This window comes from Delphinus delphis, chromosome 9 (genome assembly GCF_949987515.2).
Source record: "Delphinus delphis chromosome 9, mDelDel1.2, whole genome shotgun sequence".
Classification (NCBI taxonomy): domain Eukaryota; kingdom Metazoa; phylum Chordata; class Mammalia; order Artiodactyla; family Delphinidae; genus Delphinus; species Delphinus delphis.
The window spans coordinates 961217-985978 of record NC_082691.1 but is presented as its reverse complement, the minus strand read 5'-3'; the positions used below and the strand labels follow the sequence as shown (position 1 = coordinate 985978).

The 24762-nt window shown below is 42.3% G+C and overlaps 1 protein-coding gene across 1 annotated transcript in view; it reads left to right on the top strand.

Annotated features, from left to right (window-relative positions):
* The first annotated feature begins 12331 nt into the window (after positions 1 to 12331).
* LOC132431367 (metabotropic glutamate receptor 7-like) overlaps positions 12332 to 24762 on the top strand; it is a 51735-nt gene continuing 39304 nt past the window's right edge. Inside the window, exons 1-3 of the mRNA XM_060021220.1 lie at positions 12332 to 12811; positions 22359 to 22440; positions 24402 to 24492. Of these exons, the coding sequence (XP_059877203.1) occupies positions 12332 to 12811; positions 22359 to 22394 (516 nt within the window). The 3' untranslated portion in view covers positions 22395 to 22440; positions 24402 to 24492. The remainder of the gene's footprint in view (positions 12812 to 22358; positions 22441 to 24401; positions 24493 to 24762) is intronic.

Below are 24762 nucleotides of genomic sequence, written 5' to 3'. Positions count from 1 at the left end.
GGATGTTCTTTCTTTTTTATTAAATTTGTAAGTCATTGGAAAATATACAAGTCCACACTTCTTTGCTCATATCCCGTTCATCTGTGAGAGAGGGTGAAAATAATGGCTCAAAATGTTTCCCATCTTTGTCAGAGTCATATATCCTATTGATTGCTTGTTTCCAACAAATGGTGATGAGCCATAAACTCTAAAGCCCTCCATGCCCCATCTCCTTAACATTCTCCTCATAACAACCAGAATCAGGTCCATTCTATCTGCTTTTGTGATTTTAATCATTAGTTTGTAACTTTAATACCATCCATTTTGCTATCAACACGGTAGGTAAGGGTTTTTTTGGATGAAGAAAAATGAAACTTTTGCATTTTAAAATTGCATTTAATAATTTAGAACCACCATGGGTTTCTGTTCTTAGAAACTACAACCAGATCTCATATCGGCAGATTTGATTATTGAAAGCACAGAGTAAAAGTTGCATTATAATGTATAAAAATGTTGATGAAGAGCAATGGAGTGCTGTGTGGTACAGCTTTGATTTACAGATCAACTAGGGTGGCCAGTTATTGATCATTACCTGTGAATTATTGATAGCCTGAGATCAGTGAAATGGTTTCTTTTCAGCTTGTCTCAGTTTACACTTCCTTCAAAGAATGCAGGTTTTGTTTGTAGGACTGTCTTTGTTTGACTTCCCTGAAACCTAATGGTTCACAGTACTTGTTAGAAGAGGATTCTATTTCATCTTGATATTTTAGGTAAATAAAAGTGTCTCCTTGGAAGGGAAGTCTTTCCGTTCAGTGTAGTAGTATTACCCCTTTGTATCAGATTCTTGTAGGGTCCTGGTTCTTTTAATATGAATTTGCCTTAATCATGTAACTATCTTTCCCACTTTTCTTGACCAAGTGACATTAGAGGTATTCTTTTCTTTTCTTCCTCCCTCCCTTCCTTCCTCCTTCCCTCCCTCCCTTCCTCCCACCCTTCCTTCCTTTTCCTGTCTTTCTTTCTTTCTATCTTCTTTCTAATGTGAAAAAGTTGTCAAGTGACAATTAAAACCATCATTATTTCACCCCAAATCAGAACCTTGAAACCACTTTTGAGTATACACTCCCCTTTACTCTTCTTGTGCAATTAGTTATCAAGCTGTATTGATAGTTTTCCTTGATATCTCATCAGTCTTTTCCCCCTTATTCTAATTGTTGCTACCATAATTAAGCACTTGCAATTATCAGCTATTTTCACTATCTGGAGTCCTGCCTCTCTATAATACATGATGTTCTCCACTTATAAATTTCAAAGGTTCAGCCCCTGAAGTTGAATGTAAAATACTACAATCAGATTTTGATCTGATTTTTAGAGGAAATCTATGATTAGAAAAAAGTTAAAGATTCCTTCTGTAAATCATCTTCTGGCACATTGCTTTAAATTTTTAACATTATTCTATACAAGTCTGTATGGATGTTCAGAGTGGACAGCTCATCTGTGCAATAGGATGTTTTATTCTAGATCAAAGAACAATTACCACTCTTAGTATGTGAGATATTTTAATGGTTATATTTAAACAGTTTCTTTTCTTTAAAGTTTTTGTTGTCTATTCAAAATCATCAGTGAACTCAAATGCCAATCAACAGGGGCTTGGTTGAATCAATAATGCTGTATCTGCAAAGTAGAATACTATGTAACTATTAAAAGAGATAAATCTACCTGGCTTAACATAGAAAAATCCCCAAGATGGATTGTCAAATAAGAAAGCAAGCTATGAGGGATTTTAGAGTAGATACACAATTTAGTTGAGAAAATAAGTATGTGTTTACATATGTACATCTGTATGTACAAAGTTTGGAAGGCTATACCCTATTTTATTAAAACAGCTACCTCTTAGAAATAAATGTAAATAGATTTTTAAAAATTTATACATTTAATTACTGATTGCAATTTTCATTAGGAGCTTGTATCACTTTTATATGCAAAGTTGAAAGAAAAAAATGACATATACCATGAGCGTTTGTAACTATATAAGCAAGTCTAAAGTTAATATTCAAAGCTCCTCATAATTTAGCCTCTGCTGATATTTCCACCATTACTGTTCACTTTGTTAGGATCAGTTGCAGTTTGCTTCTGGTTTACTAACTCTGTTTTGGCCAAAGCGATCTCCCTTTTCCCGAATATGCCTCATGTGAATGCATAGTAATGTCTCTGAACACCTCCATTCACAGGGATGAATCCTGGCCTCCTTTACATGTTAGCATGTGTTCTTGCATCATGTTTTCACATACCTAACACTCCTGCCTACCGATACCAAGAGCAGAATTGTCTGAATGACAGGGATTGTGTACCACTGCCATTCTTTTCTCCAGATCCCTGCGCAACCTGTAATTTACATAATTTATTTAGATTGCCCCATATTTTCTTTTTTTTCACATGTTTATTGGAGTATAAATGCTTTACAATGTTGTGTTAGTTTCTGCTGTACAACAGAGTGAATCAGCTATATGTATACATATATCCCCATATCCCCTCCCTCTTGAGCCTCCCTCCCACCCTCCCTATCCCACCCCTCTAGGTCGTCACAAAGCACCAAGCTGACCTCCTTGTGCTATGCAGCAGCTTCCTACTAGCCATCCGTTTTACGTTTGGTAGTGTATATATGTCAGTGCTACTCTTTCACTTCATCCCAGCATCGCCTGCCCCCTCCCCTGTGCCCTCAAATCCGTTTTCTATGTCTACATCTTTATTCCTGCCCTGCCACTAGGTTCATCAGTATGGCTTTTTAAAATTCCATATATATGTGTTAGCATACGGTATTTGTTTTTCTCTTTCTGACTTGCTTCACTCTGCATGATGGATTCTAGGTCCATCCACCTCACTACAAATAACTCAATTTCGTTCCTTTTTATGGTGGAGTAATATTCCATGTATATATATATGCGCCACATCTTCTTTATCCATTCATCTGTTGATGGACACTTAGGCTGCTTCCATATCCTCACTATTGCAAATAGAGTTGCAATGAACATTTTGGTACATGACTCTTTTTGAATTATGGTTTTCTCAGGGTATATACCTAGTAGTGGGATTGCTGGGTCATATGGTGGTTCTATTTTTAGGTTTTTAAGGAACCTCCATACTGTTCTCTGTAGTGGCTGTATCAATTTACATTCCCACCAACAGTACAAGAGGGTTCCCTTTTCTGCACACCCTCTCCAGCATTTATTGTTTGTAGATTTTTTGATGATGGCCATTCTGACCAGTGTGCTGTGATACCTCCTTGTGGTTTTGATTTGCATTTCTCTAATGATTAGTGATGTTGAGCATCCTTTCATGTGTTTGTTGCCAATCTGTATATCTTCTTTGGAGAAATGTCTATTTAGGTCTTCTGCCTATTTTTGGATTGGGTTGCTTGTTTTTTTGATATTGAGCTGCTTGAGTTGTTTGTATGTTTTGGAGATTAATCCTTTGTCAGTTGCTTCATTTGCAAATATTTTCTCCCATTCTGAGGGTTGTCTTTTCATCTTGTTTATGTTTTCCTTTGCTGTGCAAAAGCTTTGAAGTTTCATTAGGTCCCATTGGTTTATTTTTGTTTTTATTTCCATTTCTCTAGGAGGTGGGTCAAAAGGGATCTTGCTGTGATTTATGTCATAGAGTGTTCTGCCTATGTTTTCCTCTAAGAGTTTGATGGTGTCTGGCCTTACATTTAGGTCTTTAATCCATTTTGAGTTTATTTTTGTATATGGTTTTAGGGAGTGTTCTAATTTCATTCATTTACATGTAGGTTGTTTATTTGAGATGTTTCTTCTTTCTTAAGGTAGGGTTGTATTGATAGAAACTTCCCTCTTAGAACTGATTTTGCTGCATCCCATAGGTTTTTGTGTCATCATGTTTTCATTGTCATTTGTTTCTAGGTATTTTTTAATTTCCTCTTTGATTTCTTTAGTGATATGTTGGTTATTTTGTAGTGTACTGTTTAGCGTCCATGTGTCTGTATTTTTTGCACATTTTTTCCTGCAATTGATATTTAGTCTCATAGCGTTGTGGTTGGAAAAGATACTTGATACAATTTGAATGTTCTTAAATTTACCAAGGCTCGATTTGTGACCCAAGATGTGATCTATCCTGGAGAATGTTCCATGAGCACTTGAGAAGAATGTTTATTCTCTTGGTTTTGAATGGAATGTCCTATAAATATCAATTAAGTCCATCTTGTTTAATGTATCATTTAAAGCTTGTGTTTCTGTATTTATTTTCATTTTGGATGATCTGTCCATTGGTGAAAGTGGAGTGTTAAAGTCCCCTACTATGATTGTGTTACTGTCGATTTCCCCTTTTATGGCTGTTAGTATTTGCTTTATGTATTGAGGTGCTCCTTTGTTGGGTGCATAAATATTTACAATTGTTATATATTTTACTTGGGTTGATCCCTTGATCATTATGTAGTGTCCTTCTTTGTCTCTTGTCTTTTTTTTAAAGTCTCTTTTGTCTGATATGAGAATTGCTACTCCAGCTTTCTTTTGATTTCCATTTGCATGGAATATCTTTTTCCATTCCCTCGCTTTCAGTCTGTATGTGTCCCTAGGTCTGAAGTGGGTCTCTTGTAGACAGCATAAATATGGGTCTTGTTTTTGTATTCATTCAGCCAGTCTGTGTCTTTTGGTTGGAGCATTTAATCCATTTACCTTTATGGTAATTATTGATATGTGTGTTCCTATTCCCATTTTCTTAATTGTTTTGGGTTTATTATTGTAGGTCTTTTCCTTCTCTTGTGTTTCCTGCCTAGAGAAGTTCCTTTAACATTTGTTGTAAAGCTGGTTTGGTGGTGCTAAATTCTCTTAGCTTTTGTTTGTCTGTAAAGGTTTTAATTTCTCTGTTAAATCTGAATGAGATCCTTGCTGGGTAGAGTAATCTTGGTTGTAGGTTTTTCTCCTTCATCACTTTAAATATGTCCTGCCACTCCCTTCTGGCTTACAGAGTTTCTTCTGAAAGATCATCTGTTAATCTTATGGGGATTCCCTTCTGTGTTATTTGTTGTTGTTTTTCCCTTGCAGCTTTTAATATTTTTTCCTTGTATTTAATTTTTGATAGTTTGATTAATATGTGTCTTGGCATGTTTCTCCTTGGATTTATCCTGTAAGGGGCTTTCTGTGCTTCCTGGACTTGATTAACTATTTCCTTTCCCATATTAGGGAAGTTTTCAAATATAATATCTTCAAATATTTTCTCTGTCCCTTTCTTTTTCTCTTCTTCTTCTGGGACTGCTATAATTCGAATGTTGGTGTTTTCATGTTGACCCAGAGGTCTCTGAGACTGTGCTCAGTTCTTTTCATTCGTTTTTTCTTTATTTTTCTCTCCAGTAGTTATTTCCACCATTTTATCTTCCAGGTCAATTATCTGTTCTTCTTCCTCAGTTATTCTGCTACTGATTCCTTCTAGAGTATTTTATTTTCATGTACTGTGTTGTTCATCATTGTTCGTTTGCTCTTTAGTTCTTCTAGGTCCTTGTTAAATGTTTCTTGTATTTTCTCCATTCTATTTCCAAGATTTTGGCTCATCTTTACTATCATTACTCTGAATTCTTTTTCAGGTAGACTGCCTGTTTCCTCTTCATTTGTTAGGTCTGGTGGGTTTTTACCTTGCTGCATCATCTGCTGTGTTTTTACCTTGCTCCATCATCTGCATGATACTATGTATAGTATCATGACATCAGCAAACAGTGACAGTTTTACTTCCTCTTTCCAACTTGTATTACTTTTATTTCTTTCTCTTCTCTGATTGCTGTGCCTAGGACTTCCAATACTATGTTGAATAATAGTGGCGAGAGAGGACATCCTTGTCTTGTTCCTGATCTTAGAGGAAATGCTTTCAGTTTTTCACCACTGAGAAAGATGTTTGCTGTGGGTTTGTCATATATGGCTTTTGTTATGTTGAGGTAGGTTCCTTCTATGCTCACTTTCTGGAGAGCTTTTATCATGTATAGGTGTTGAATTTTGTCAGAAGATTTTTCTGCGTCTTTTGAGATGATCATATGGTTTTTATTCTTTAATTTGTTGATATGGTGTATCACATTGATTCTTTTGCATATATTGAAGAATCCTTGCATCCCTGGGATAAGTCCCACTTGATCATGGTGTATGATCCTTTTAATGTGTTTTTGGATTCTGTTTGCTAGTATTTTATTGAGGATTTTTGCATCTATTTTCATTGGTCATATTGATCTATAATTTTCTTTTTTGTGTGATATCTTTATCTGGTTTTGGTATCAGGGTAATGCTGGCCTTGTGGCATGAGTTTGGTATTATTCCTCCATCCACAATTTTTTGGAAGAGTTTTAAAGGATAGGTTTTAACTCTTCTCTAAATGTTCGTTAGAATTTGCCTGTGAAGCCGTCTGGTCCTGGACTTTTGTTTGTTGGAAGGTTTTTAATTATAGTTTCAATTTCATTACCTATGATTGGTCTGTTTATATTTTCTAATTTTTCCTGGTTCAATCTTGGAAGGTTGTAATTTTTCAAGAATTTGTCCATTTCTTCCAGGTTGTCCATTTTATAGGCATATAGTTGCTTGTAGTAGTCTCTTTTGATCTTTTGTATTTCTGCAGTGTCGGTTGTTATCTCTCCTTTTTCATTTCTAGTTTTATTGATTTGAGTCCTCTCCCTTTTTTTCTTGATGAGTCTGGCTAAAGTATTATCAATTTTTTTTATCTCCTCAAAGAACCAACTTTTAATTTTATTGATCTTTGCTATTGTTTTTGTCATTTGTATTTCATTTATCTCTGCTCTCATCTTTATGATTTCTTTCCTTCTACTAACTTTGGGTTTTCTTTGTTCTTCTTTTTCTAATTGCTTTAGGTTTAAGGTTAGATTGTTTATTTGAGATTTTTCTTGTTTCTTGAGGTGAGCTTGAATTGCTATGAATATCCCTCTTAGAGCTGCTTTTTCTGTCCTATAGGTGTTGGACCATCGTGTTTTCATTGTCATTTGTTTTAAGGTATTTTTTAAAATTGCTCTTTGATTTCTTTAGTGATCTGTTGGTTATTTAGCAGCGCACTGTTTAGCTTCCATATATTTGTGTTTTTTACTGTTGTTTTTTTTTCCTGTAATTGATTTCTAATCTCATAGCGTTGTGATTGGAAAATATGCTTGATATGATTTCAGTTTTCCTGAATTTTCCAAGACTTGACTTGTGACCCAAGGTGTGATCTATTCTGGAGAACAGTCCATGTGCAATCAAGAAGAAAGTATATTCTTCTACTTTCGGGTGGAATGTTCTAAAAATATCAGTTAAGTCTCTCTGGTCTATTGTGTTATTTAAAAGCTTGTGTTTCCTTATTTATTTTCTGTCTGTATGATCTGTCTGTTTGTGTAAATGGGGTGTTAAAGTCCTCCACTATTATTGTGCTACTGTATTTTCCCTGTTTTTTGGCTGTCAGCATTTGCCTTATGTATTGAGGTGTTCCTATGTTGGGTACATAAGTATTTATAATTGTTATGTTTTCTTCTTGGATTGATCCCATCATCATTATATAGTGCCCTTCCTTATGTCTTGTAACAGTCTTTATTTCAAAGTCTATTTTTTCTAATATGAGTATTGTTATTCCATCTTTCTTGTGATTTTCATTTGCATGGAATATCATTTTCCATCCCCTCACTTTCAGTCTATATGTGTCCCTACGTCCAATATGGGTTTCTTGTAGACAGCATATATAAGGATCTTGTTTTTGTATCCATTCAGCCAGTGTGTGTCTTTTGTTTGTGGCATTTAATCCATTTACATTCAAGGTGGTTATTGATATGTATGTTACTATTACGATTTTCTTAATTAATTTGGGTTTGTTTTTGTGGGCGTTTTTCTTCTCTTGTGTCTCCCACTTAGAGAAGTTCCTTTAGCATTTGTTATAAAGCTGGTTTGCTGGTGCTGAATTCTTGTAGCTTTTGCTTGTCTGTAAAGATTTTGATTTCTTCGGGCTTCCCTGGTGGCACAGCGGTTGAGAGTCCGCCTGCCGATGCAGGGGACACGGGTTCGTGCCCCGGTCCGGGAAGATGCCACATGCTGCAGAGCGTCTGGGCCTGTGAGCCATGGTCACTGAGCCTGCGCATCCGGAGTCTGTGCTCCATGTCGGGAGAGGCCACAACAGTGAGAGGCCTGCGTACCGCCAAAAAAAAAAAAAAAGCTATGAAAACAAAACCTATGGATGGAGACCTACATGAAAGATGGAAGAGTATAATAATGGTCAGAGTACATTATTCTGGCAGAAGCAACAGCCCTTAAGGAGGACAACTTTATAAATTACAAATTGGATTTAAATAGACAGGGAATTGAAAGTGGAGACATTATATTCTGCAGAAGATGATGGACAGGGGAGAACAAAGAAAATAAAACTGAGATTGTTAACAAAATACAATGCTAAGCATATAAGTTAGGACTGAGTCCTTAACTTTCATTTTTATTAATGACTGGGTGAGTATAGATTACTGACTACACAGAACCAAGCCTGGGAACACATTTTATATTTATGATCTTTGTGCCTAAAACTAGATTCTCCTGCAATTTAATATGACACTAGGACAATGACTGGCCAAGTTTTAGATTAATCACTCTTACACAAAGATTTTTCATTCATATAATCTCAAACAAATACTGCGTCATCAATTAAGTTCCAGATCCTATGCACTCTGGCTGAAGATATAAATATCTTGCAAGCCCAGCGTCACTTTCCTCTTTCTCTGGTAACAAATCACACTTTCTATTATGACAATGGCCCCAGTTATCGGCCCAGGAATAAACACTTGACTCAGGAAGAGCCAATTAAAGCCCTCCTTTAGAGTTGATCAAGAGCTTTAAGGTTAGAGTATTTCAATCTTATGAAATTTTTGTAAAACAAAATTATTTCAAAATCTACTAATTATTCTTTAAGTTCTAGAAACTGCATTCTGTGACTAACAGGACAATTTATTTGCTGTCGTTTCTGCTCTGCCCACTTTATGTTTCTGTTATTGTGAGATAAAGGCAGTGAGGAATGGCAAACCAATTCTGATTCATTCAACACATGAGTGCTTCTTAGGTACAAAACACCATTCTGAACATTGTCCGAGGTAAAAAGATAAATAATACCTAGCCCCTTATAATACCTAGCCCCTTACCCTCAAGGATCTTCTAGCTTAGCAAGGGAAATAAAACATGCACACAGATGACTGCAACAAAAAGAAGATAATGATTGCTGCCAGATGTTTGGGGAGAATGAGTAAAGCAAAGAGAGAACACAGAATAAGGCAACATTCAACAGTCAGCCAAGAACTATTTGTTGAGCAATTGCAAGCTGTGACCTGGAAATGGAAGAGGAGAACATAGATCTTCACATGGGCAGGTGAAAACTCAAGTGTTATTACTTGTAACACAGCTCTTCAAATATATTTTTTGGCACCAAGTGCCTACTAAATAGCTTTAAATTAAAAACTAAATAAGGATACAGTCTCTATCAAATATAGCCTGAGGTACTGATGCCTAAATACTAGGATCACAGTATTTGTGTTCCCAAGGATGCCTTTCTATTGCTTTGCTTCTTTCCCCCTTTCCAAATTAGCTAATGCTGCCTTAACAGGATATCTATTTCACTTGGTCCAGCCTTTTGATCCAATGTATTGAATAGCAGAATAGGTGAGTTACAAGAGGATATTTTGACTTCAAACAACAAAAATAAAATACTTTATAATTGAAAAAAAAGAGGCAATCTTTCAGGCACATGTGGATCCAGGAGTTCACATGTTTTAACCAGGTCCCTTTCTCTCTTCCCCACCCCTTCTTCTCTCTGCCTTTTCTCCTCTCTGGTATCTCTCATTATGGGATTCAAATATTTCCCTGTTTATGTGGGAGCTTCTGGCACAGCTGCGGGCTTATGCGCTCGCAGCTCCAGGGCTGGCTGGAGGGGCGGGCGCATCACAGCATAAGGTTGCACAAGGTGTGCACTTATATAGCAGGGCATCACATCTATGAGTGATTGATGATCACATTGTATACAGGGGTAGCTTCGCGTAGTTTTTACATCACTTTTCTTCAAGATGGCAGTAAAATGGTATGTGTTTACAAAATCAAATAGTGTAACATTGTCCAAAAGATATACATAAAGCATTTAGAGGAAGGAGGCTCCTTTTTCTTTTAACTCCGGCACGGATTGTCTATTGGACAGTGGTAACCCTATGTCATCAACCTCGTTACTCCAGCAGAAGTCCAGGGATTAGCCCTGCATAACTCTTGTTAGCCTCTATTCCCTTCCTAGAACACTGTAGAAGGTTTTTTTTCCTCCTCAAACCTTAAGTATTGAAACCTGGAGGAGGGGCATGTCTGAAAAGAAAATGATGGACTGGACTCTCCCTAGAAGGAAGATAAATGGGTGGTCAACAAGAAAAAAAAAATCCTCTGTACCAGGAAACGTTTGAAGTGTTGTTTGGGTATCAAAAAACGGGTGCCCTACACATAAAGCAACAAAGGATATTGGTCTAAAAAGAACACCATGGCCAAAGGTGCATGGCCTATTTCAACAGAGGATTTGAAAGTTAAAAGTTAACCTGTAAAACATTCAATTCAATGTCATCATTTTACAGATGGGCAAAGTAAAACTCAGGCACAGGAACAGAAGTGCCAAGGTCATACAGGTGGTTGGTGGAAGAGACAACCAACTTCCCAACTTCTGACTTTTTAAGGGTGTGTGTGTGTTGTTTTGTTTATGTGCAAGGACATTTTTCTTTAGTACACTAACATTACAACAGAAAGTATAGTCTTGTTTGGGTTTTCTCTGCACCCTGAATCCTGTATAAGACAGTTTCGCTGCACTCCAACAGAAAGGCTCAGCAAGAGTAGAGACCACCATAAGCAGTACACGTGGGCACCAAGGGCAGATACATTGCCCTTCCTTGTGTGGGAACTAGGGCCACTTGTTGCTTTAATGGGCCAAGTTTGGGCTGGACCTGCAGGAGGGGACACCTTTGATAAACAGCTTCCTAACTGCACTACAACCTGCTCTGGCATCCTGATTCCACTCCCCAAACCCCCCAAATCTTCAGCCAGAAAAAAAAAAAAAAAAAAGAATGGATCACTGGATCGATGAGGAGATTTCTGTCTGCTCCTCCTACTGTCACCTCTTTCTTGCTATTTCCTGCCCGAGGAAACCTGACATCAGCCCAAAAGCATCTCTGGAAATGGGTAGGAGGGAGCCTGTCAGCGCCAGAGAAGAAAGTGCGCTCTGCAGAGTTCTCAGTTGTTCCATCTCTCGCGATGAAAGGAAGAAAAGGAGCGAATCCGCCACAGATTTACTGGAGACCAGGGTTACTTCATCCGGCTCCGGCCACAGTAACCCCTGAAGACCAAAGATGCATTTCCATTCCCAGCATTTCTTGTTGGCGTCTTTCCCTACCGGCTAGCCCAGTGCCTGGCCCCGGAGAAGTCTCTGCGTAAAGGTTCTTTAGGTCATAAATCAGGCTCCTGTGTGTATGTGTGTTTTTCTTAGGAAAAACTGGCACAGACGAATTAGCAGTAGAGACTGGGGTCTCCCTACTACCCTTCACGCTTGGCGGCATCCCCTTCGACTATCTCGCATTCTCCGGGCGCTGACAGCCCCGGCTCCGGACCTCAGGGTTGGAAGCAGTCAGCCCCAGCTAGAACCGCCCTGTCCGGGGCTGATGCCACCCTGTGCCTAGAATGTGCGTGTGGGTGCAGGCGGGAGAGCGAGCGGCTTCTACAGTGAGACCGAAGCAGGAGCTCAGCCTTCGCTTGCGACCTGCAATCCCGATTCCCTGGGGACCTCGAAACTCCCAATCGGAGGTACTCCCCCCCCCCCCGCAGCCGCCCACCCATTCCCTCCCCCCTTACCTCAGCACGCAGCCCCTCCCTGCGTGATGATACAAAACCGTGGGGAGGGTGGGCGCTGGGAAGGGTGGGGAGAGCCTGAGAGCGAGCGAGGGTGGGAGGGAGTGGGCTGAGGAAGAGAGGGAGCCGAACGCGCATTTAAAGCGATAGCCATCCTCGCTCTCTCCCCAGTGCTGGGCTGTTGGAGAGCTCGAGCTGCTAGCCACCGAGCGCGAGCTCGAGCGCGGCGCGCTGGCCGGGGAACTCGAGAGCGCACGGCGCCCCAAGCTGGCAGGTGCCGCGGGAGCCCCCACCCTCGCCGGCTGCCCTTCCCCGGGCGCCCCTACCCTCCTCGCCCGCAGGAGACCCTGGGCTTCCCCGGCGGAGCTCACCCCAAGGGGCCAGGACTCCGGCGAGCCCGCCACCGTCCCCTCGAGTGCCGCCGCCACCACCGCAGCCGCGGAAGCAGCATGGTCCAGCTGGGGAAGCTGCTCCGCGCCCTGACTTTGATGAAGTTTCCCTGCTGCGTGCTGGAGGTGCTTCTGTGCGCGCTGGCGGTGGCGGCGCGCGGCCAGGAGATGTACGCCCCGTACTCCATTCGGATCGAGGGGGACATCACCCTCGGGGAGCTGTTCCCGGTGCACGCGAAGGGTCCCAGCGGAGTGCCCTGCGGCGACATCAAGAGGGAGAACGGGATCCACAGGCTGGAAGCGATACTCTACGCCCTGGACCAGATCAACAGCGATGCCAACCTGCTGCCCAACGTGACGCTGGGAGCGCGGATCCTGGACACTTGTTCCAGGGACACTTATGCGCTCGAACAGTCGCTCACTTTCGTCCAGGCGCTCATCCAGAAGGACACCTCCGAAGTGCGCTGCACCAACGGCGAGCCTCCGGTTTTCGTCAAGCCCGAGAAAGTAGTTGGAGTGATTGGGGCTTCGGGGAGTTCGGTCTCCATCATGGTAGCCAACATCCTGAGGCTTTTCCAGGTAGAGGGCGCTCCCTCCGGAGCAGAGCGCGCCGTAGCTCCCCGCGCTCTTTATCCTGAAGGCTGGCTTGGACTCCAGGGGTGCGGGGTCTGGTCAGCCTTCGCTCATTTCCACCCTGGAGATCCTGCCGAATCCCTCCCACCTCACCCGAGGAGGTACTTTCCCTGCTTGATTCATTTCCCTTCCATCTCTCCCCTGTCCGCGCTCCACTCCATCCGGCTTGACATTCTGGATTTATGGCCCCATTGACAAGAAACAGTCTCCGAAAAACAAGACGATGATTTAAATGGGTTTGCATTAGAGTGAAATATGGTTCCAAAACAGGCTTGTAAAAGTGCCGGGCTCCTGTGAGAGCCACTTAGGCGCAAGGAATATGAAAGATGAGAAGACGCCTAGAAACTAGGCATTTCTCAACTCTCCAGCTTCCCTGCCCCAAGCCGCCCGACAAGCTGCAGCTCCCTTGGAAAATTTCGAGAAGAGCTTAGGGAGGCAGTTCTTAAACCGAAGGCTAGGTCTTCACCTACATTTGGACGTGAATTGCCCATTTCGCTTGGGTTGGATTTCCCGACCTGTAACCTGTCTCTGCGAGGGCATGGGGCGGAAGGCGTGGGGACTGTCCTCAAGCGGGGAGAAGCCACCCGCAGACATGCCCCCAGGTGATTTGCTCTGAGCAGTTGTTTGCACCGTCTAAACTGCCTTTGCGATCCGGCCACTGGCAGGAGCCGGGCGATCCGCTTTCTACTCCTAACAGCTCAGAGCCCGAAGGTGAACTCATGCTAACTGCGAAACACAGTCGCTTCTTCTGCACCCACCCGGTGCCCATCCTTTCCCACGACCTCCCTAACGCAGCCCCCAGCCCCAGTCCTGGGTTTTGAGGACGATTCTCAGAGCCAGACAAGAAGGCGCCTGGAGGGAGGCAGTAGGGTGCGCTGAGCAAGGCCGGGCGGTCCTCTAGCTCCGGGTGCAGGCGGGCAACGGCGGAAGATGCGAGGACGGCGGATCGGGCCCGTTGAGCGGTGGGCGGTGCTGCAGTGCTCTCTCACCGCCTGCTCCCGCAGCCTCGGCCCCACGGCTCCTGTGCCGCCGTGGGTATAGATGGATGGCTTCTGGATGAAGAAATTGAGTTTCAGGGTCTGCGTGACTATGGGTTCTCTTGTTTCTCTGTCTTTCTTCCTGTGTGTCTCTCTCCTTGTGTCTCTTTCTCCCCCTTTTTTTTTTGTCTCTCTGTTTTTATGTTCTCCCTTTCAATTTCTGCCTCTCTTTTCCTTCTCTACCCCTATCTCCAAGTTTTTTGTTCATCTCTGTCTTGAAGTGATCCTTTCCTAATGCACAGCTCTCTCCCTGCCTGGTAGGACCCAAGGTCAGTTAGTCCCTTCTCCAGATGTTCTGGCTGACCCTTATGCTCCCCGTAGCTAAAAAGTTGGCTCCCTCTCAAGTGCCTTTCCTGAAGCATGTTGGGTTTCTGGAGGGGACTCCTTGTGAGATTCAAGCTGTCACTACATCAGCACCCAGGGGTATGAAGTTTGTGTTTGTGCCAGAAGGAGGAGTGCCTGTCTAAAGCTGCAGCCTGGTATGGCCCCTCTGGGCCTCTGAGCATCCCTAGCACCTGTTGAGTATGCCACATCTAGATGTTTGCAAGGCCAAAAGTGCTTCTGGGCAGCCTTCACTTTGAGGTAATGCTTTCAGGAAGAGCCTGGGTTGTTGTAAGCGAAACCCAGAAGCACTTCCTTTACCTCTGAGCTTAAACAAGAGAACCTGAGGAGGCAGCGCTGCAGGGAGGATGAGGCCAGAGGTCACCTGAGAACCACAGGGGCAACTCACAGTATTTTTACTGGAGCTCTGGGGGTTGAAGGCACATTTGCTGTTTGACATTTTAAAAATTATTTTGGTGCCTTCACTTGGAGCTTGGGCAGTACTGCAGATGGGCCTGCCTGTCGAAAAAAGAGAGAAATCTTAAAGTCAAGAGAGAGCTTGCAGACTAGGCTGAAGGATTGTGTTTGCTGAAAAAGATTCCAGGGGGACCTGATTCCTTCTCTGGTGTGTGGATCTGAGGCACCTGCAAGAAAAGAGAACGCTTGCCTTATGCTTAGTTCCCCCGTTCCCTGGGCTGGGAAGGAAAGGAACTGAATGCCAGCATTAGCAGTGTGTGTTGGGACCAAAACCATTCAGAGAAAACACTGTCATTTTCCTCTAATTTGCAAATTGCAGCTATTCATGTTGGATTGAACAGCTGAGGGAAAAGAGCCCCCAGTTTTCACCTGCATTTATTGAGAAGAGGCTGGTAGTAGGAGGGATGCACCAACTTGTAGGTTGTGCTGCAAGTTGGATATAAGCTTGGTGTGAGCATCCTGGTTAACCACTGCCCATGTTCAAATATACAGAGATAGATTCCAACAATCTCTTCCAGTAGCCTTATTTTTGCGTGTGATCTTAGAAGCTCCTGGCATGTAAGTCCAGTCCCCAGTTTCCCAGCCTCTGTAAACCTGCAAAATGAATAGAGAGAATAGTGGAACACAGACCTATTGTTCAAAGACACAGTCACTTTAGGGAAAGAGGAAAAGAACGGGTAGGTGAATCTTCTCTGGGATTGCAGGGTTCAGCTCAATGAAGACTGTCCTGTATAAAAGAAACTCCTCTAAATGGTTGAATTCTTAGCTCTCCGGAGATTTGAGTTTTCTTTTCCCCAGTCCCTGTGCGTTGCTGTGGGGAATGTGCCAAACCTATCATTTGAGATAAAAATTTATGGTGAGGTAAGCTTCTAGGCTGGGGGAAGGAAGACTTAGTGACTGAAATGGGGGATGCTAAGCACTGGGGGGCAGGAAGGAACAAGGAGCTAGTAATGGATGTAACAAATGCTGCAGCTGCCAGCAAAGCCTGGATTGAAGTTCCTTCCTGAAAATGAGGACCTGGGCAAGAATGACCACTCAGATGTAAACAGTGTCTCTGACTGGGAATTCTCATCTGCCTGCCGGTGGGCCAGAGCTGAGCAAGTCCTTTCTCTCCTCTGTATGCACACTGAATTGGTTAGTAAGTGACATGTCAGAGGACATGAATCATATTCAGTGGATCTTTCAAATCCAGGAGTTTGAGGCTAATGAAATTAGTGTGTGGCCAGGGCTCTGCCAACTAGAATTAAGTCACTGCAGCCACCCTGCAATGCATTTTCAGCCTGAAGGGAGCATCAGGGAGGAATTTCGGGAGATTTGTTTCGGAGCCTGTACAAAATAATACTCTCCTAATGCTAAGAAAGATTAAATGTAAATTAATATTGACTACGAGTAACATATTTAAAAAATAATCGCCGAGTGGGGGATGGCTTAAAGTGGAGAGATTATATAATATGGTGTCCAAAGAATAAATCTCCTCTGACCGCTGTTTCATGGGCTATAAGTAAGATATATTACAATGGAAAGTAATGGGAACGTTTTTATTCAAGGCTTCTCTGCTATTGACTTGAGAGCAAACACTCTGAGAGTATAAATTACTCTTGCTATGTGCTGACTCTGAATGAACAATATTTCATGTGCAGTGACATGGTCTAAGCTATAGACTTGGAATTGAATGGCATCTGTTTCAATTGTTTTGTTCTCTCAAGAGCAACTAGATAGAAAAAAGTGGTCAATTTGACCCTTGTGGGAGCGTGTTGCAAATCTAAACCTGTGTCCCTCATACCATAAATGAAATACATTTGTAAATTTGTAAGTGTTTTCCTTCTGTTCATTGATGCTTGAGTATAATCTCAAACTTTGGGAGCAACATTTTATACATAAGTACTTGGTTTTCTTCCTTTCTTCTTTCTCTTTCTCCTCTCTCTCTCTCTCTCTCTCTGTTTCTATCTCTCTCTCTCTCTTTCTCCATCTTATGTAATTGGATAGAACTGGGCACCTAGGATGATGTGGTGTTACTATAGTGGGATTTTTTTTTTTTAAAAAAACAACTCTAACTTACCCTTTTAAAAATTTCATAAATACAGGTGTCAGTGCCATTTGGAATAGTCTCTATAACAATTTCTGTCTCCACATTTACTGTGTTTCAGCAAATTTACCTAACAGATGGTGAGTGGGCAATTTTTAAAGGGGCATTTTTTAAAAGAGCGGAGAGGGAAGGAATAGAGACAGGCACATTCTATATTTGAAGTTACCTCCACGTGTATTTTATGTATGTATACCCATACAATTAAGAAGTCTTTGGATGTTTTATCTTCAAGAATAATTCAGATAATGGATTACTTGAATTATCATAAACATTTAGGGTTTAACAGATTTGTTACATATAGACGTTGTATCATGGATTTAAAAGACCATAGCCAGCGGGCAGCGGCGGGCGGAGAGACCGAGGGGCGGCGCGGGCTGGGCGGCGGGCGCGGGGGTCCGTGCTTCCTCGCGGTGGAGGGCTGGGGTTCGCCGGAGACGCCGAGTTGCTCCGCGTTGCCAGGTTACCGAGCGCGTGCCCCGCGCCCGCTCTTCCGCCCGGGCCGCCCTCGGCGCCGCCTGAGCCGCGGTGCGGGCTGCGCGGGGCGCCGGTTCCGCGGAAGCCTGGGTCGGGCGCTGCGTGCGGGACTCTCGTCGCGCGTGGACAGGGAGCGAGCGTGCGGGGGACGTAGGGCGCCGACCTGAGGCTCCCCGGCGCTCCGGCTCCGCTCAGGGCGCCCGCTCAGGGGCCTCCGGCGCGAGGCCCCCTTTGTGGTCAAGATGGCGGCGCCCAGGCGGGCCGCGCCGAGGTGAGCTGGAGCCGGGCCCGGAGTGGGGCGAGTCTGCCACGCCCAGGACTTGGACCCCGGGCTGGTCTCCCGTCTCCCGGGGAGCGGCGGGTGAGTGGGCGCGGCCGCGCGTAGGTCCCTCTCGTGGGGTGGTCAGCTCTCCATGCGTCCGCAGAGTTCTGTCGTCTGATAGTCAGATCTGGGGTGGCTCAGGTTGGAGGCGAGGGTGCTTGATTGTGGAAACCTGAGGGGTTTAAGGACTCTCTTGGGATCGTTTCAGACCCCAGCAAGAAGCTGAGCAAGTTTCCTCCTGACTCTCTTCCCGGCTAAGTTTTCTCGCTTCTCTGAAGGTGCCAGGTTTTCTGAATCACCTTGTTACCCGGGGGGATACAGTTGGTGGTTCTGACCGTGGAACGTAGGACCCGGCGCGGGGAAGCCTGAGCTGGTTCTAGTTACTTTGTTTGCAAAGCACTTGTCTTGTCTTTGGAATCTTTGTGTATGTAACCAACGTTGGGAAGAGCCAGCGTTTTCTCCTCCAAAACACTGCGAGGGGTAACTTTATACGTAAGAAACAAGTGGGCGTTCACATCCATCTCTTTTCCAGCCACTGAGTTTTGGTTGTGTTTCCTTTCTTTAAGTTTGTCTCGTTCTGAAGTGATAACAAAAAAAAAAAAAAAAAAAAGACCATAGCCAATTACACAAAGTATACTCTAGTCTCAGTCCTGCCATTAATTAGCTTAAGTCATTTAATTTTTCTAGGCCTCATTTTTCTCATGTGATGTTTTTTCTTTGAAAAAGTATAGTTTCTAGAAGTTTCTAATCTCTGTGTCATAGTTCAGCTTGGAGAAAACCTGTTCTTATCCAAACTCCATGACATTGTATTTCCAGCTCCAACTTTGGACTTTGAGTGAGTTGGGGGCAACTTTTTAAGGATATTTTCACACAGCTTTTTTAGTTAATATCAGTCTAGCTGACTTGTCATACTCAGACTTTCTCCCATATTCTTTTACCAGTGTGTTCCTTAGTCATATATATAAAGACTGTTGTGGGAAAAATGACCTCCTGGGTCAGCTTACTGCATGGTCATCGACACAGGGCAGGGAGTAAGATTCTGTGGATTTTACAGAAGCAGATACAGGTTTCATTATCCATGTCCTCTCCCCTTTCATCTTACAAAAACAGCAGGCTTTTCTTGGAGAACGGCCAGATAATGCTATCCTGCCTCCTCACTGGCCCCGGGGATGAGTCGCCCAGGGACTGAACTCCAGAAAAGCAGGTGATTGGCTCATGGGTAGGCATCTGACCTCGGCTAAGTCTATCAGACTCCTCCCCAGGACTTTTCTCTCAGAGAAAAATGGAAGAATTGTCTTTTCTCTCTGGAATTTCTAAGCTGGGGAGATATGACTCTGGGACTCCCAGTGACCGTCCAGCACAAGAAGAGACTTTCTGTAAAATAAAGTCTTGCAGAGGTAAGCAGGGCTGAGCGATGGAGAGAGAGCTGGAACCCTGCTGACACTCTGGAACTTCCAGATCCAACTGTATCTGAATATGGCTGCATCCCTGAATTTCTAGTACTTGTTTGTTGAGGTGGTTGTTGTTGTTTGGTTTTTGTTTTTAAATTTCCTTTGACTATTTTGAACTTGTTTTCAGCCATGTGCATTTGAAAGCATCGTAGCTAAAAGAGCTAATTTCCTACATTAATGTCAGGTTTGCTGACTGGCATTCCTTAAATGAAAAATAATATCCGCTATTTTCTTTAAATAATCCTTCTAGCTCAGGTTTGAGATATTCAAAACTCTGCCTCCTACCCCCCTCTTTCCAACATTTACTATATCACCTTGAAGCATTTGTGACCACATCTTTCCCATCTAGACGCAGTTGAGAGAGAGAGCAAATACTTCTGATATAAACCGCAACCTATACGCCTCCTACCTGGAAGCTTTAGAACATACTTGATTCTTGTCATGAAAGCAAATCTTTTGTTGTTGTCTCCAGGGCACAGAAGCATTTTCATGGCATAATGGAGTACAAAGTACATTAAGCCTAACTCTACTTCTCACCCTCTTTTACTTTAAATAGGCAGAAAAGAACAATCTCAAACACATTTTCCCAACAAATAAAATACATATACAATTATGTTTAGAAGACATTTATGCAACATATAGTTAGACTGATTAATTAATGGACCTTTCGCCAATTGGCACAGTAAATATATATGTTCAATGTGCTTAATTAAAAAGAAGACAATAGGGCTTCCCTGGTGGCGCAGTGGTTGAGAGTCCGCCTGCCGATGCAGGGGACACGGGTTCGTGCCCCGGTCCGGGAGGATCCCACATGCCGCGGAGCAGCTGGGCCCGTCAGCCATGGCCGCTGAGCCTGTGCGTCCAGAGCCTGTGCTCCACAAGGGGAGAGGCCACAACAGTGAGAGGCCCACGTACCGCAAAAAAAAGAAAGAAGACAATAACATATTTTTACAGGTTAATTATCTGAGAAGAGTATTGTGCCAGCACACTTGATACTACAGTATTTCATGTTTGACAAGTAATCTTCTTTCAATTATATTTACTGCTAAATGTTTCTTGGATCAAGCTATTAAATTATAAGGTCAAAAGTAAAATGATATGAAATTACAATGATAAAGGGACACATATCCCACTTTATGAGAATAGAAGTTCTAATTTCTTTTCAATACTACTAGTAGTGACCACAGTACTAATTTGAGCCCTTACTATGAGCCACTGTGCCCATGTACATTTAGTTCTTACAGTAGTTCTGCAAAGGGCATATAATAATCCACACTGTAAAGCTGAAGAAAGTGCTTCTCATAGCTGAAAGTCACATAGCTGGTGAGTGGCAAAGTCTGGATTCAAACTTAGAGTCGTCTGACAATGCCCAGGTTGTTGACCACTATGTACACTGCTCAGTTGTTGCACCAATAAAGAAGTGCTTGAAATAATTAGATTTGCCTACCCTGAAACTGCAGTGATTTAAAGACATCAAAGTTGCCAGTTGCTTAACCACATCTACTTACAGTAAGAAATTACATTTTATTTCATTTCTAAAACAAGATTAATTCTGCAGGCCCATCGAAACTTGAGCACACAAATCCTACCTCCAAGTGAAAGATGCTTCTTTTCCATTATTCAACAGATGGCCCTGTACAGAGGCAATAAATATATAGTAGAATTTTCATTCAAATAAATGAGAAGAGAGGTTTCTTCTTGTCCTGATTCAGTGCCCATCATTATGGATTATGATGGCTCTTCCCAAACTTTACTTCATTCACTCCACTCTTTCTACAAAACTCCAGTAATGGAATCCATCATTCAGATATATGTGCAAAGCGAAAGGACTGGATTAATACAGTTGCTGAAAGTCACGTCGATAGAGCACAGGAAATACATCCTAATAAATGCAACATTAATGTTTGTGTGGGCCTTGGAGTGAGGGGTAGAAGAATTTTCAGTTTAATGGAATATTTTGCCTCTTGCTATGAAAGTGTGGCTTAATAGTCTTGTAATTGGTCATTTACAGAATCCTCCATCTCTGGGTTTCATGCTTTCTTTACTCTGCAGCTGTTGATTCCTTCTCTTGTTCTGGATGGAGGATAGCAAAGAAGCCACTTCAAAGGGCTCAGCCTGCCTTTTTGTGTTATTGTTTAGATGAAGATATTTCCATTTATTAAAGCATACTGTTTAAACATTTTTATCATGTTTTAAACTTGACTGTGTTCTGAAGGTATGAGCACAGGCAGACATAATGGGGGATGTTTTCCAGGAGAAAACATATTCTTATCAAAGGAATTATCAAAATTTTCATGTATGGAGTGAGAATCAAATTCTGGAGTTAGACCTGAATTTAAATTCATACTCACAACTTATTACCAGTCTCATCTTGATCAAACAGTTACCACACTTCTCATCAATTTCCTTATCTTTGAAAGCGGAATAAGAGAAGTATGCCTGGTGGAGTTACACATAAAGCTCATCTGATAGAATATTCATAAGGATTTTGCACAAAATACACATGGAAATATTTTAGCACCGAGTTTAGCGTGCGATTCGTCTTCAATACATTAAAGAGCTATTATTTTATTATTATTATGCTATCATTAAATATCACTATTACTTAAATGTCATTATTGCTAAAATTGCTGTAAAATTACCGCAATAACCCATGATGAATTCCCCTCTTCTGTTTTCTTTGTTTAAATGGAAAATATATATATAAATCTAGACAGAGAACACTTTAGTGATCCTATTCAGTGGAGTGAGAATTTCCATGGCACTGATTAAAACAAATCCTGAATTGCATGGACTTAAGATAGCAGAGAGGGGCTTCCCTGGTGGTGCAGTGGTTGAGAGTCCGCCTGCCGATGCAGGGGACACGGGTTCGTGACCCGATCCGGGAAGATCCCACATGCTGTGGAGCGGCTGGGCCCGTGAGCCATGGCCGCTGGGCCTGCGTGTCCGGAGCCTGTGCTCCGCAACGGGAGAGGCCGCAACAGTGAGAGGCCTGCGTACCGCAAAGAAAAAAAAAAAAAAGATAGCAGAGAGGCTAAGAGGTTTGAAGTTAGACATCCCCAAGTGTGAATTCTACTGTGGCCCTCTTCTAGCTCTAGAACCTTGAGGAAGTTGCTTAAACTTTCTGAGCTTCACTACTAGTTTCCTCATCTGTATCTTTTTCAGGACTATTTATCAAGCATCTTCCTGTTCTCTATGCTTGGACGTATCAATGAATAAATTAGACAAGAGCCTTTGCCTGCGTGCTCCTTCTTGCATGCTTTCTCCCTCCTTACACTCTCGTGTGGATACGGATGTTATAAATAAATTCTATGCTTTGTCACAGGTTGATGGGCGCTACGGGATAAGGAAAAGGATGTGAAGCTCACTGAAGAGGTTTGGGTTGGGAGTGCTGGAGGAGTGTACAGGTAGGTTCTGATTTTAAATAGGGTAGTCAGGGTGGATTTTATAAGTTGACATTTGAGCAAAGACTTGAAGTGAGGGAGTTGTCAGAATGTATGAGGGGGAGACCACTCCCTGGGAGCAAGAATAACCAGTCCCAAAACTCTAAGGCAGAAATATGCCGGGCAGCTTGGAGGAATATCAAGGAGGCCACCCTGGCTGACTTAGTCAGTGGGGAGGAAGAGACAGCAGGAGGGCTGTAGGTCAGATATGTGATGGGATGGATTGGGTAAGTCCTGGGAGGCCATCACATGCATTGTGTCTTTTACTCTAAATGTAGGCAGCCAGGGGCAGGATTTCAGCCGAGGTGTGGCATGAACTGTCTCTTGTTTGAAAAGCACAACTCTATCTGTGGCCTTGAGGATGTGGGGAGAGAGTGGAGTCAGGGAGAATCTCGGGAGGCGACTACAGGATCCTCGAGGTCTATGTTGGTGGCCTGCACCAGGCTGCTAGCGGCTGGTAATTCTCAGAAGTGGCACATTGGGAAGGTTGTGACAGCATTTCATGGTAGATTGAATGCAAGAATGGAAAGGAAGAGGGGATCAAGGGTGAATTCGAGATTTAGGGCCTGGGGAACTGGAAAGGTGTGGTTACTGTCACCTAAGATGCAAAAGTTTGGGGTAGAGCATGTTTGGGGGATTAAAGACCAGTTTTGGAGGTATAAGATTTGAGATGTTTTCGTGACGTCCAAGTAGAGATGCTGAGTACACAGTTGGATACACAAGTCTGCAGTTCTGAAGAAAGGTCCAAACTAGAGATACACTTTAATACAATGGAGATATTAAGAATAATTACATGGAAGCGCTATTTTAAAGATAAAATGAAGTAATGCAATTAGCACTCTGTCTTCTCAAAACATTTAATAACTGTTAGCTAAAATAATTACCTGAAATGAAAAAAATACCTATAGTTTCTTTTGTTGTTCGCAGTAAAAGTGAATAAAACGTCACAATTATTTTAATAGTATTTGTGACACAGTAGTTTTAGTTAAGACACCATGACTACAAACATTTACAATAAACCTTTCAATCTCCTACTTTTCACTCTGATAGGGTACTTGGAACCATATTTTGTAAGGTTTAAGTTAGTTGTTATAGGGTACCTCTTTAATTAGAAGTAATTCTGAACTGTCTAGTTCCATGCAGTTTTATATACATATATGTATAATTACTATTTTATGATTTATCAGACTCAGTTGAAAATTTGCATCACTGATATACATTAGAATTTAAGCATTTACCCAGGTATTCAAGGAAAAAAATGTACTTGTCTTGTAATTTCCATAGGGGTACTTACTTTCACATCTTCCCTTCACTTTGCAATTGAAAACATGGCAGGGGAAATATTATCTTACTGGTCTTTGAGTTCTCCTTAGCTATCTGCAAGTCCTTAAACAGCCTTTGCGGCTTAACCAAAATTCTCTTCCATCTTCATTCCGCTAACAGATATTGGTCTAAGCATGTACTTATACTAAAAAATGCATGACCACGTTGTCTCTACACATCTATAATTTTATGTTAACACTATCATTATGTAAGCTATACTTTAATTGTAATTATAACAGATTTTATGTCAACACACATCCATTTCTAGTGTTCATCTGGTGTTCAAGGGGAGAGCAGCATGTCGTAAATTTTATCAAAATATAACATCTGAAGAATAGAACAGAGGGTAATTGTGTAATTCTGTATTCACTCTAATTAAGTTCAGTGGAGTTGGCATAATAGAATTAAGATGAAAAAAAAAAGACATTGAGGTACCATGGCTCCCTCTCCTAACACACCCTGTTTGTATCCGAGAGCAGAGACTCGGCACCTTTCTGTACAGAAATGGAGACAGGAAGAGGCCAGAGGATGAATGACAGGCACGAATGAGGTGGAACTTGAAGAGCAACATGGAAATGAAATACTTCTTTTGTATTTGGTAGGTGGGGAAAATGTACCAGTGTGTATGCCTACTGGGACCACGTTTTCCAGAACAGTTAAGCCCAGTGTCAACTGTGCTGTCCCACCTTCCTCGTAAGTAGGAACATACTGTTACTTGAATCTTTGCTTCCTGTTTCTTGATACCTAGTTGAGAAGATTATCACAGGAACTGCATCTTGTTAGCAAATACACTGTTTTGAAATGATTGACACTCACTGAAGAGTGGCAACTCCAAGTTTGCTCTCTCTTGATCTTGGACTATTTAAGTCTGGAGTGCAGGAGTGGGTTATGGGGAAAGACCATTGGAATTCTTATGTCTTCAGCATAATGGTTATAGCATAATGGTTAGGAGTGTAGGTGCTG